The sequence below is a fragment of the Cajanus cajan genome, chromosome 1, assembly GCF_000230855.2.
Source record: "Cajanus cajan strain Asha chromosome 1, NIPB_CcT2T_4, whole genome shotgun sequence".
Lineage (NCBI taxonomy): Eukaryota > Viridiplantae > Streptophyta > Magnoliopsida > Fabales > Fabaceae > Cajanus > Cajanus cajan.
In genome coordinates, this window is record NC_138517.1 from 39,708,147 (window position 1) to 39,720,787 (window position 12,641).

The 12,641-nt window shown below is 35.0% G+C and overlaps 1 protein-coding gene across 2 annotated transcripts in view; it reads right to left on the minus strand.

The window, feature by feature from the left end:
- AIR9 (Outer arm dynein light chain 1 protein) overlaps positions 1-12,641 on the minus strand; it is a 52,362-nt gene that overhangs the window by 24,924 nt on the left and 14,797 nt on the right. For both annotated transcript variants that reach the window (XM_083060342.1, XM_083060352.1), the window contains 9 exons: positions 12,083-12,264; positions 11,821-11,938; positions 11,272-11,399; positions 9,789-9,954; positions 6,861-6,979; positions 4,215-4,383; positions 3,992-4,076; positions 3,804-3,877; positions 3,601-3,720 (listed from right to left, as the gene is read on the minus strand). In XM_083060342.1, coding sequence (XP_082916468.1) covers positions 3,601-3,720; positions 3,804-3,877; positions 3,992-4,076; positions 4,215-4,383; positions 6,861-6,979; positions 9,789-9,954; positions 11,272-11,399; positions 11,821-11,938; positions 12,083-12,264 — 1,161 coding nt within the window. The remainder of the gene's footprint in view (positions 1-3,600; positions 3,721-3,803; positions 3,878-3,991; positions 4,077-4,214; positions 4,384-6,860; positions 6,980-9,788; positions 9,955-11,271; positions 11,400-11,820; positions 11,939-12,082; positions 12,265-12,641) is intronic.

Here is a 12,641-nt window from a genome sequence, read left to right on the forward strand (position 1 = left end):
ATTAAATACCCGCCGACATCCAACAACATATTTTTCAGGCAGAGGTGGGACAAGTACCCAAGTGTGGTTGGAGTTTAAAGCTCTCATCTCATCAATCATTGCTTGTCGCCATCCTGGATGAGTTAAAGCCTCCTGTACTGTCTTGGGAATGGTAATAGAGGAAATAGCAGAGACAAAAGCATAATAGGTAGGAGACAAACGATGATATGAAAGAAAGTTATAAATAGGATAAGGATTACAAGTAGAACGACTACCTTTACGAAGAGCAATGGGCAAGTCAACTGAGGTAGGTGGGGCCAGAGTAGGTGAAGAGACTGAAGCAGGAGTAGAATCACATGGCTCAATTGAAGAATCATTGGGAGGAACAACAGTATGTGATCAACGCTCATAGGTTATCCCAAATCGGTGTAGAGGATGGTCAGACCCTGGTAGTGCGGGAGGATCTGGTGCCTCTAAAGTAACAAGTGTGGTAGGAGGCACACTATGATCAAAATGCGGAATAGGCAATACCTGAGAGAGGAGATCTGAGTCAACCAGAGAGACATCTGTGACAATAAAATATGGTGTATCTTCAAAGAAAGTAACATCTGCACTGGTGTAAAATCAATGCGTAGCAGGAGAGTAACAACGATACCCCTTTTGGACACAGGAGTATCCTAAGAACACACATTTGATGGCCCGAGCAGACAACTTAGCACTTCCTGAGAAAAGATCATGGACAAAACAAGTACAGTCAAAGACACGAGGATGAACAGAATAAAGGAGATCCAATGGGTATAATAGGGAATGAGGTACTTGATCATTCAAGACAAACGATGGCATTCGATTTATTAAATACCCTACAGTGAGGACAGCATCGCCCCACAACTTTGGGGGTGCATTGGCATTCAATAAAAGAGTACGAGCAGTGTCCACAATATGTCTATGTTTTCGCTTAACTACACCATTTTGTTGAGGTGTATAAGGGCAACTAGATTGATGTAGAATGTCATGGGAAGCCATAAATGATTTGAAGCAATCTGAAAAATATTCTTTAGCATTATCACTTCGTAAAATCCGAATTACTTTACCAAATTGAGTTTTGATCTCCGAATAGAAACTTAGGAAAATATTGAATAACTCAGAATGATTTTTCATTAAAAATATCCAAGTACATCTAGAAAAATCATCAATAAAGGTGACGTAATACCTATGTCCTAAAAGAGAAGGAATGCGACTAGGACCCCAAACATCAGAATGAATAACATCAGAAGGAGACATAGCTCGACTATTAATACTATTAGGAAAAGAAGATCTAACATGTTTCCCTAATTGACACGACTCACACTCTAAGGACACCAACCGTGAGAGATGAAATACCATTTTCTTTAATTTATTCAAGCTTGGATGACCCAGGCGACGATGAATTAAACCAGGAGACTCAATAGATGCACATATAGTAGAGGTAGAAGGTTGAAGGTAGTAGAGACCATGTGATTCAGATCTGGCTCCAATCGTCTGTCTCGTACTCTGGTCCTGTATCAAGAAAGAATCAGAAGTGAAGGTTATGACAAAGTTTAGTGACCGAGTCAACTTACTTATAGAAATCAAATTAAAGGGACATTCAGGAACTAGTAAAACAGATTTTAATGGTAGTGATGGGAGAGGTGATATTTGGCCAATACCAGTGGCTTGAACTTTTGACCCATCTGCAAGAGTGATATGATGTGGAGTTTTAGGTGATGATAGGTTAGGGAAAAGGGAGACATTACCAGTTAGGTGATCAGAAGCACCGGAGTCCAAAACCCAAGGTCCAATAGAAGTAGAATGAGAGAGACAAACTGTAGAATTACCAGTATGAGCAACAGTGATGGAAGAGAAGGCCTGTTTAGTTGCCTTCAATTGAAGATACTCTTGGTAATCATCGGTAGATAATGTGATTGGATGATTGCCCTCCGATTCAATCTTGAGCTCTGGAGCCTAAGTTGGAGATTGAACCACATTAGTTGTCTTGCTCGGAAAGCCATGCAAGAAATAACACCTGTCTCGTGTATGTTCATCTCTCTGACAGTAGGTACAATGGAGGTTTCCTCTACCCCCTTTACCACGACCACGACCTTGACCACGCTCTCAACTTCCACGGTCAGCTGTACTAGAGATAAAAGCAGAGGACTCAAATTCTGTGAGGATTTGCCTCTGGTGAAGGGACCCGAATCAATCGATCTATGAGTTCTTCTACTATAGGAATGACAGGATTTGTCAAGATTTGATCTCGAACAAATCCATAATCATTGTGGAGTCCTTGAAGGATAAACACCATAAACATATTATCAAGTTTGTTTAATATTTGTTGAGGATCATCACTAACCAACATTAGCTTGAGCTCATCAATAGTGGATTAAGCACGATTCAAATATGTTGGCAAATCATTATCAACCATACGAAGAGTTGCCAGACCATGAACCGACTCGTATATTCTTTGGATGTCATTGGCATAGACATTTCGAGCCTTCTTCCAAATATCATAGCATGTCTTGTACGGACGAAAATGCACCATTAATTTAGGCTCAATGGACTGCCACAATAGAGATACAAGTTGATAATCGGCCCGTTGCCATTCATCTCTCACCTCTTTATCAATTTCGGACGCCCTTTTAGTAAGATGATCATAGAGGCCCTGACCTAAAAACCACATTTCAACCATAGTGGACCAATCCAAATAATTTTTACCATTAAGCTTTTCAGATGTAATAGTAGGTGATCCCGAAAAGGCAAAGGAGACCAGCCCCCTTTTGGAAGATTCAATTTTTGGATTCTCCTTAGAAATCTCTGCCATGAAGAGAAAAAGAAGAAAAACAGCAAACAATCAGTCACGAAACTCCGAGGTAGCACCCAATCAACCACGGAACTCCGAGGTAGCAACCAAACCACCACGAAACCCCGAGACAGCAACCAAACAGCCACGGAACTCCGAGACAGCAACCAAACAACCACGGAACTTCGAGACAGCAACCAAACGACCATGAAACTCTGAGGCCGCAACCAAACGACCACCAACAGACCACCTAGAGTGTGACCCACAACCTGAAAAGGGTCAAAACGGGAAGAGGGAGGGCTTGCGAGTCCAACGGAGTGAACCGCGTCGCAAACAGAGGCTGGGAGGGCGGCGCGTGAAGCCCACGCACCGGCGAGCTTCTTCAACAATAACCGCGCGTGAGAGCGCGTGAGATGGCAGCTGACGGTGGCTCGCGACAGGGAGGCCGATCGGCAACCTCTGAGTGTGCAGGCGGTGTCAACTCCGACAACCGCGAACAAAACTCGAAAACCCTAGAAACCCTAGATGTTGGCTGCTGGATTAGGGTTCCTGGACCAGAGTGCTCTGGTACCAACTTGAATATGAATAATTTCTTATTATTGAATCTGAATGAGTACAATAAAATAAATAGGCATAAAATATAATCAATCCCTAAAGTTTAGGGATTTAGATAAAACTGACTAAGGAAACTAAACTAGAACTTAGAAGATAAACTAGTATATCTAAACAGAATTATCTTAACAAATGTTAACAAAGTAGCTACTAAAATCATAATCTGTCCAATTTCACAAGCAAAACAATCTTACAAGGAGAAATCAGATCAGACACTATGCTCTTTGGGTTGCCTCTGATTCCATCTTTGCGTACAGGTGTATAGATTATTTCAATGCACGTACCAACATCCTCAAGAGTCAAATCCAAAAAGTCTGCTAGTCATAAAAATTAAGCATTTACTATTGCCATCACAAATAAATAACACTTGGCTGATAAAACAACAAACAAAAGTCACCATTGCTACTTAATTTCTCTCGTACACCATTGTCCTTTACCCTAAACCACTCATGGGTACAATCTCCTTGCTCTCTGAAAAGCAAGCAACAAAATTCCTTGTAAGGGTAAGTAACTAAGTGGATAAAATCAAAAGGACTAAAAGTGGAGAGACATGAAGTTATAAGCAATGGATAACAGAAGCCTGACCCCCCACTATACACAGCATTAAAGTTCAAGCGCTGCCCTTCTATCATTGATCCAACAAATTCCAGCAAACGACAAGTTGGGGGACCTAAATTTGCAAAGTAAAAATAGTTGTATCATTAAAATTGTCTAGCCCATAAAAAAAATTGTCTAATAAAACCTGTATGTCTTTATGAACAATATAAAGACTCAAGAGCTCCCCAAGAAAGTAAGAAATGCTTAGTACCAGGTATTATAGGTCCAATTTGTTCAGACAGAACCATGGGTCCACGAGCCCAATCACTTCGGATAGGTTCACATGAAACAGAAATAAAGGAGCCAATGTCATCAATTGTGGGCACATACGTTGCAGTGGTGGCACCCACAATTTCATTTTTTGAGCCATCAGAACCAGTCTGCATAAAGCCATATATGATGATCAACCAAATATTTAACTGACTAAAGACAGTAACGACAATAAAACAAATTATGGAGGAAAGTGCTATTTATTTTGCAATCATATGGCAAACACAAGGAAGTTTTTGTCTGTGGACATGCTTTATTAGTTTACAATAGTATAGATACCCTCTATGAAGTTCAGATCATATATATTAAGGCAGTTTCTAGACTACCAACATTGATGACTGTAAGAAAAGCTGTTTTTTGTTGTATCTATTTACCTTATGCAGGTGTACTAGACTGTTGACTCTTTTTTCCTGTGTCACTGTATGTAAATCTTGCTCAGATCAGCTTAACGTATATATATATATATATATATATACACACACACACAGATCTGCTGAGTGTGAAAAAACAATTAAGCACTTTTATCTTAGGGGGCATTTGATAGGAGAAAAGTTTTTTCATACTCAAAAATCATGATTCTTAGGAATTACAAATCTTGGGAATCATGATATCTAAGAATAACTAAAATCTATTTGATTACTCATACAAAGTTCCCGAGAATTAAAGACTTTCATGTTTTGTTACAATAGTATATTCCTAATTATACAATATTTTTTACAAAAATATTAGTTATTAAAATAAACTCATTATATATATTTATTTACTTAAATCTTATTACAAATATCACATTAAACTATTTTAAAAAGTTGAAAACTTATAGATAAAATTATTTAAATACAAAATTCAACAAAAGAAATAAACAAAGAAAAATGTTACATAATAAAAAAGGATAAAAATATATTATTTCATTTCATTCAAATAAAAAATAAATAAGTAAAAAGTGTTAACAAATACTATTAACCTGTAGAAACAAAATAGACTTTAATAATATTATTAAAATTGACAAAGTCAAGAAATAATGAGATACAAGAAAGAGAGAGAGAAATAGGAATATGGGAGGGAGCAAGAGAGGGAGAGGGAGAGGGTGAGACTAAGAGTGACAAAAAGAGAGATAGAGGGAGAAAGAGAAATAGAAGGTGAGAGAGAGGGAGAGTCAGAGTGAGAGAGAGGGAGAGGGAGAGGAAGAGAGGGGGAGTGACAGTGAGAGTGACAAAGAGGGATAAGGAGAGAGAGAGAGGGGAAGAGAAAGAGAGAGACAGATTTTGTTTTAAAAAGGGATACTATAATCTTTTTATAAACATAAAATTTTCTCCCAAACTCGAAAAACTTGGATTCCTACCCCCTTCATGGGAATGTTTTTGTAGGAAAGTAGAATAAAAATGGTTATTGGAAAACTATATTCCTGAGAATTTTTTTTTTTTAAATAGTTACCAAACAATGGAAACCAAGATTCCTGATTTAAGATTCCCAGGAAAATAAGAAACATTTCACATACCAAATGCCCCCCTAGTGTTTCAACTTTCAACAACCTAAACTTCTCAATCCTTGGATAGACAAGGTCCATCACCAATTGACTTGGGTACCTCAAAACACATTTCAAGTAATGGTTTTCTTTTCACCTCTATGTCTTCACCCAAATTCATCTAATTACCTTAGCAAATGGAACTAAGGTTGCTTCCAAAAGACTTGGTCAAGTCTCCCATTCTCCTTCCTTGGACTTGAAGTTTGTCCTATAATTCTTAAATGTCCTTTTAATCTACTTTTACTAAGTCAATTACCGAATCAATAAAATTGTTCTATAACATTTGATGTTGATTCTTTTATTATGCAAAAATGTGGTATAGGTTGACTAATTGGCGTAGGACATGAATCTAGAGGTCTCTACTACCCTCAAACAAGTCCTTCTACATCCTATGTTGTAGATTCATCTCTAAAGCTCCTTCATGATCACTTAGGTCACACATGTGCCAAAGTTGAAGAAAATTGTCCCTAGTTTAGACAAATTACAAATGTTAGATTCATGCAATTAGGCAAATATGTTTGGTCTTCTCTTCCAAAGAAAACTTAAACAAGTGGTAACTATCTTTTATACCATTCATTCAGGCATTTGAGAACCAAGTCATGTTACTTCTTTCGGGTTCAAATATTTTGTCACATTTATTGATGAATATCATCAATGTATTTGGGTATCTCTACTGAAAGATAGATTGGAGCTTTTGTTTACATTCATGTCCTTCAATGAAATCAAAAAAATAATTTGGGAAAATAATTAAAGTTTTTGAAGGGTCTATGCCAAATAATATTTTCTTCTAATGTATCTTTTTATCCTCTCAAGGCATCTTGCATCAATCCACATGTCCCTAGTGAAAAAACTTTCTAACAAAATTAAAGTTACAAAATGATTGGTAATTTAAAGTTTAATTAGAAACATAAACAAAAGTTCACTATAGTCAATATCAATAAATGTAAGACAATATGTTACTAGTTCAAACATTCACAAAGTAAAACATAAGACTAATCATTCCAAATTAAAACTTGAATTCACATCAAAGACTTAGACAACACAAAAAGTTGAGATTACAAGTACCCTAAGCCAACGGTAAATTGAATCTCCCTCTTCACCACCCCAATACTTTTTTTCAATTCTTAGAATTGTTCCTTCAATAGCACTTCCAACTATGTGTAAAGAAAACAATCTTGGGCTTCCTGATCATCAAGAAACAACTTCACTATATAAGAATCAAAATATATAGTAAATAAAGCATCACTAAATCATGTGACCAAAAAAGTAAAGCAATTCTTGTCTATTACTGTTATCAATCATACAGTGTGGATGAGATCAATTAGTGAGATTGGAGAGATGGCTTGGTCTTATTTTTATTTACAATTTGCAGATAATAATTTACGATTAGAATGTATGCGGAGAAAACCATGTGACTAATAAGTCAGTACGAGATATATTTACACTGTCAATTACAAGTGAAATATTGCCTAGATAAGACATAATCACTAATCACATACGACTCAGTAACAGCTAATGCTACTCAAATTCATGTACTTATTTTAACCATTTTTTGCTTGACATTCTCCTTATGTGGGGAATAGTTCTAGTATTTGTTTGGAGGATAGATGATTGACACAATATAATCCACCATTTTGCTTTCTTTACAATCCAGTACCACTTTCTATCTTGCATACTGCCCTAATATCCTTTTATGAGATCCAAATGATTGTGAGATTCAAATTTTGTTTCCCGTTTTTTTATTTTATTCTTAGTTTTTTAATGCTTGTATTCGGATTTTAGATCATTCAGGATCCTTTTGCACTAATTTTTTTTTTTTGTTTCTTATTTATCACTCTTCATTACATTATACCGTAATAGCTTCTTTTTTCCATGTCTAAGCTACTTTGATGGTCAATGCTTTTGTTTGGACACTGGAATTTGATATAGTAGGATTAACTCTTTAGCGACTTGCACAAATAACAAACCAAGACACCATTTTCCCCAATTTTGGCATTGAGCTTCAAAATTCGTTAGAAATAATGTAAATAGGATAGTTAAGGGTTAATTACACTTTATACATGATTGTCCAGCTCACAAAGCTTAAGCAAGTTTATGAGTCAAGAGTCAAGGGTCAAAAAAAGGGCATAAAGGGACTACACAATCCAAGAGAGAGGGAACCTAGGATGTTGTCAAAGAAAAAGAGAATTGGCCATAGAGATGTTCATCAGTCCAGATCAACCCAACGAACCTGATGATCAGAACCAAACCAATTAAATTAGTTCAAGTTTTTTTTCCAATTTGGGTTTATCCCAAACCAAACCAATTGAAATTCAATGTTGATTGGTTCGAGTATCGGATTCATACTTATGAGACCCAAACTAACCAAGAACAAACCAACAATTTATGTATAATTATTTTTACTATTTTTTAATGATTAACATAGTAAATATGTAACTTTGAATAGTTGGACAATTAGGTGTATGTTGGTGGATTTGGCTTCTATTAGACAATTTGGTGTATCTCAACACTTTAGTTTGTGCCCGACATTTTGCTTAAATTTCATCCTAATATTATAGATGTAGTAGTATGATTGAATCAATTATTCGCGTATGTTTTTTATAATTTATGTTATTAATTAATTAGTGTAAGTCAATTACACTCAAATATGTAATTTACATTCTTTTATGACAAGATTATCTACCAATTTAGAGACAAAACCATATTACCTTTTTTTTCATTGGATATCCTATGACCCAAACCAACTAGTGTGACATCAGGTTGGTTTAGTTCAGGTTAGGCAAAAAAAGTTCAAAAATCCTAACCAACTACAATTAATTGGTTCAAATTTTATTTTACCCCAAATCTGAACCAACCCAACTCATGAACACCCTTATAATTGGGTATAGGACCCAACTCAACTCCACAAAACTAACTTATAAGAAGATAATTGCCCAAGCTTTATAAGCTCTATTTAATCATATTTCTAATCAACATGCAACCAAACACCACCCTTGATGATGCAATTAAGGCAGCCTCCAAAAGAGACCATAACTAAGGTAGGCTAGGGGTGACCATAATTAAGGTTGTTTTCCAACATTATTCAGTCATTTTATAGAATACTGGACCATTTCTACCACTAGTTAAAATGAATCAAGCTTCTCCCATAAGTTGAAATGAGCTTATGCATAAACTAAAACATAGAAACTCTCATTTAGTTTCTGCAAAATCTGATTTTTTCTTATCCATCAGTTAATTTTAACTTATATGAGAAACTTAATTACTTTACCTTTTTTTTTTCTCTTCAACAAGTGCTTATTAAAAAGTTTATCCAAATAGAGTCCAAGTGATGTTCCTTATTCATTGTAAATACTTTGTAGGTAGGTAGAAAGGAGCTACAAACCAGGTATCTTATTAGAAAGAATAACAAATTTCTACACTCAATACAATGCTTAACTTGCAGAACTGAGGTTCTCTCACAAAAGATAAGATGCAATCCCTCTCAACCCCTCTTCCTATTTATTTATATACAACTAATGGTCTGCTAACATACCCACACTCAATGGGCCTAAGCAGTTGCCTGCCCATTCCCCGTCATTCTAACATAATTGCTAACTGACCCTATCAAAAGGATAGAGAGCTTTCGCAGTATTTTCTTAAGCTATAGTTTGGTATATTTGAAAGGAGTATAATATCAGAATTTGTAGCAATAATAATCTCCCTCCATGTATTTTATGGAATAGACTTGTTTTCCTACAAATAAATATTTCAAGTTTTTCCTACATTAGACTTGCAAAAGGATTGTTCTTTACTTCAAACTTAGTATGTAGTTTCTTTGGTTTGTAACTTATGGAAGATTCTTGATCTGCATGTTTTGTATCTTTTACCAATAGGTACTTCTAACAACAAATATCTCTAGTACACGTCATCAATGTGAACACCGTTTTATATAATTCAAAGAATAACACCAAATTCATATTCATATTTTGCTGCATAGTCCCATAAATGTGTTACCAGGGCGAATGCGCTCCTGGCCCGTGCAAATTCTTAGTCCACCTACAACACCATCATCACGCACTGGAGTACACTGGAATGAGATGAATTTTCCAATGGCTTCTTTGGTAATACGATACTGCAGTCCTGAAACCCCTGGAATCAAAGAACCTGAATCACCCTCAACCTGCACAGAAAACCAGAAGACATTTAGAACATATTTATTTCTATTTAAAGGGCATTGTTACTAAAAAGATTTTTTTTCTACTTTTTTCCAGTAGGTCAAATCTACACCTACTTTCCAACCACTTTTACTTCAATTAAAAACCTCAGAAATCAATCAATTAGATTCTTTTCCATTAAATGCAACAAAATCTAGGGCCAAAATGAAGTAAAACACATGAGACAAACAAGTTTACCTAGACAGTATATTATGGGGCTTTCACTCAATCATGAGGAAAAAGTTGAACATCCATCCAGGAATTGTACACCCAGCATTCACTTGAATATGTGATTAATTACGAGTAAATATAGCTAACTTTACTTCACAAGTTATTAAGTAAATGAGCATGATTATATACAATTATCGATGAGGTTAATATTAACTACTTTTAAGGCACGATTAACTATTAACTACTATAAGTCATTTCAATAACCTCATGATATTATTAATCACTTGTGAGGCAAAGTTAGACATTTCAGTGGCCTGATGACACTATCAACCACATATCAATATTCAATAATCAATCATTGTATACAATCATGTTCATTTACTTTGAACTAATAGTAAGACAAGGTTAATCATATCTCCTAGGATTGTTGCTTAGAGAGAGCCTTCAAGACTAGTTTGTCATCTCTAGAAATCCTTATATGATCAAAACTAATTTCCTATGGAACAGATTGACAAGTTCAGCATCATGGTCCAACAAGTCGGTATACACAGCTAAGTTTACTATCTTCATATAGTTGTAAGCTGCATTTATTTGTTGTGTAGACATCTATGACAATTGTCATTACAAGTAGTAATCATCAAGACATTGCACTAGTAAACCCACTATCACCATATATTAAGAAATTTACATTTTTACTCAACGTGTCATATATTATTATTTTTTATCATTTTAAGATGACAACATTTTTTTTGTATGAGTTTAAAAAAAGTGTTGTTAATTCAAATAAATGAAGAAAAAGATTGTTATAAATCTTTAGTAAAAATTAACACAAAAAAGCAATGACAAAGTCAAACATTGTAGTATACACAGCAAAAATGGTAAGGCTGGTATAGTGAATAAAAATAGAATTCATAGTTGATAATTATATTTAGGTCAAAAGTCAAATCAGGGACAGTCCTTAGCCAATTATCGTTGGGCTGTGGTGCTTATTTTGTAAAGTGCACCATGCATACATGAGCAAGAATTTACATTGTTCCTAAGGATTAAACTCCCATAACATTAATTAAGTAAATTAGACATAGTTGATAAGTAATATTGATGTAAGTACATACCTCATGAATATACCAACGGTATATACTTTTTCCTTCATGACCTCCAACATATCCATACGATGCTGTCAAAATTCCATCTTCACTGTAATCCCCAATGATAGATAAGAAATTCAAGCTTGGGGGAAGAGCTGCAAGAAAACACAAAGGTTTATGATAGATGTTGATTTGAGAAGAAATAACTGAAATTTGAGGGAAAATTCAATTTATATAGATTGTGAGATTTATGTCAACAAAATTAGGCAAATTATTTATCATTAATTGTGCAGATTTGTTGGTCCTATAAACCAGCATATCTTGCATAATTGTATAGCTGTAATTATACTAGTAATTAGTTAGTCAAACTGTAGGTTAACAGTTAAGCAAGATTTAAGGCTACATATCAGATTGTATCAATACTATTTAAATGAGAATTCTCCAAAGGAGAGCAGACAGTTTTATGCACACATTTTATATGTTTAAGATTACATTCTTATTACCAAAGGGATTTATATTCAATTTATATTCTGAACAGAACAACATAGGGAAGTGAAAAGAAACAAGTACACCTACTCTCAACTGCTTTATCAGATATTACAAATGCTGGTTCACCAGAATCACCATCAGGAGTCATGGGTGTAAATTTTGCCACAATGTAATAGCCAACAGCTCCAAGAGGTATGCGGAATGCCTGAATAGGTAAAAACCCAACAAAACAATTGAAAACAGATGAAAGAGGGGGCAATGATGCCCTGTAAAAATCATTAAGTAACTATACAATCCCCCCAACAGGATTAAAAAAAAAATAATAATAATAATAATAATAATAACCTACTTTAGCAATTTTGGAAGTACTTAATGCTTCAAGACTGTTTTCATCAAAAGTTGACGAACATGTTTTATACCACTGAACTCTGCTAGATCCTTCAGTTCCTCCGGTTACAATACCAGTTGCAGTGACCTTGCTATTCTCTCGTAGATCACCAATTATTTTGACATTTATTACTTTAGGGGGTGCTGAAAATGAACAAGCGTCATAGCCATTCAAACTGACAGTATAAATCAACAGCATTTGAATTTTTTAAATCATCACCATGGAACATTTCTTGGTGTTACCAAAAGAATGGAAAATAACTGAACACGTAAGCAACACAGTATGCATACAATACATTTAGATAGAATTTAAAGTGTGAAAGATGGAAGTCTTCTTTTATAGGATGGAATCAGAAAATTCCATAAAGGGAGATATGGAATTGAGAACAAACAATATAAATCACAAAGAGCACAGAGAAGAGAAAAATACAGACAAATCCCTTATAATAGAAGGATTAAGCATATCAATACTCTGAGATCAAAGCAAGATGAATAACTCAAACTCTCCCAGTGGCTTGAAA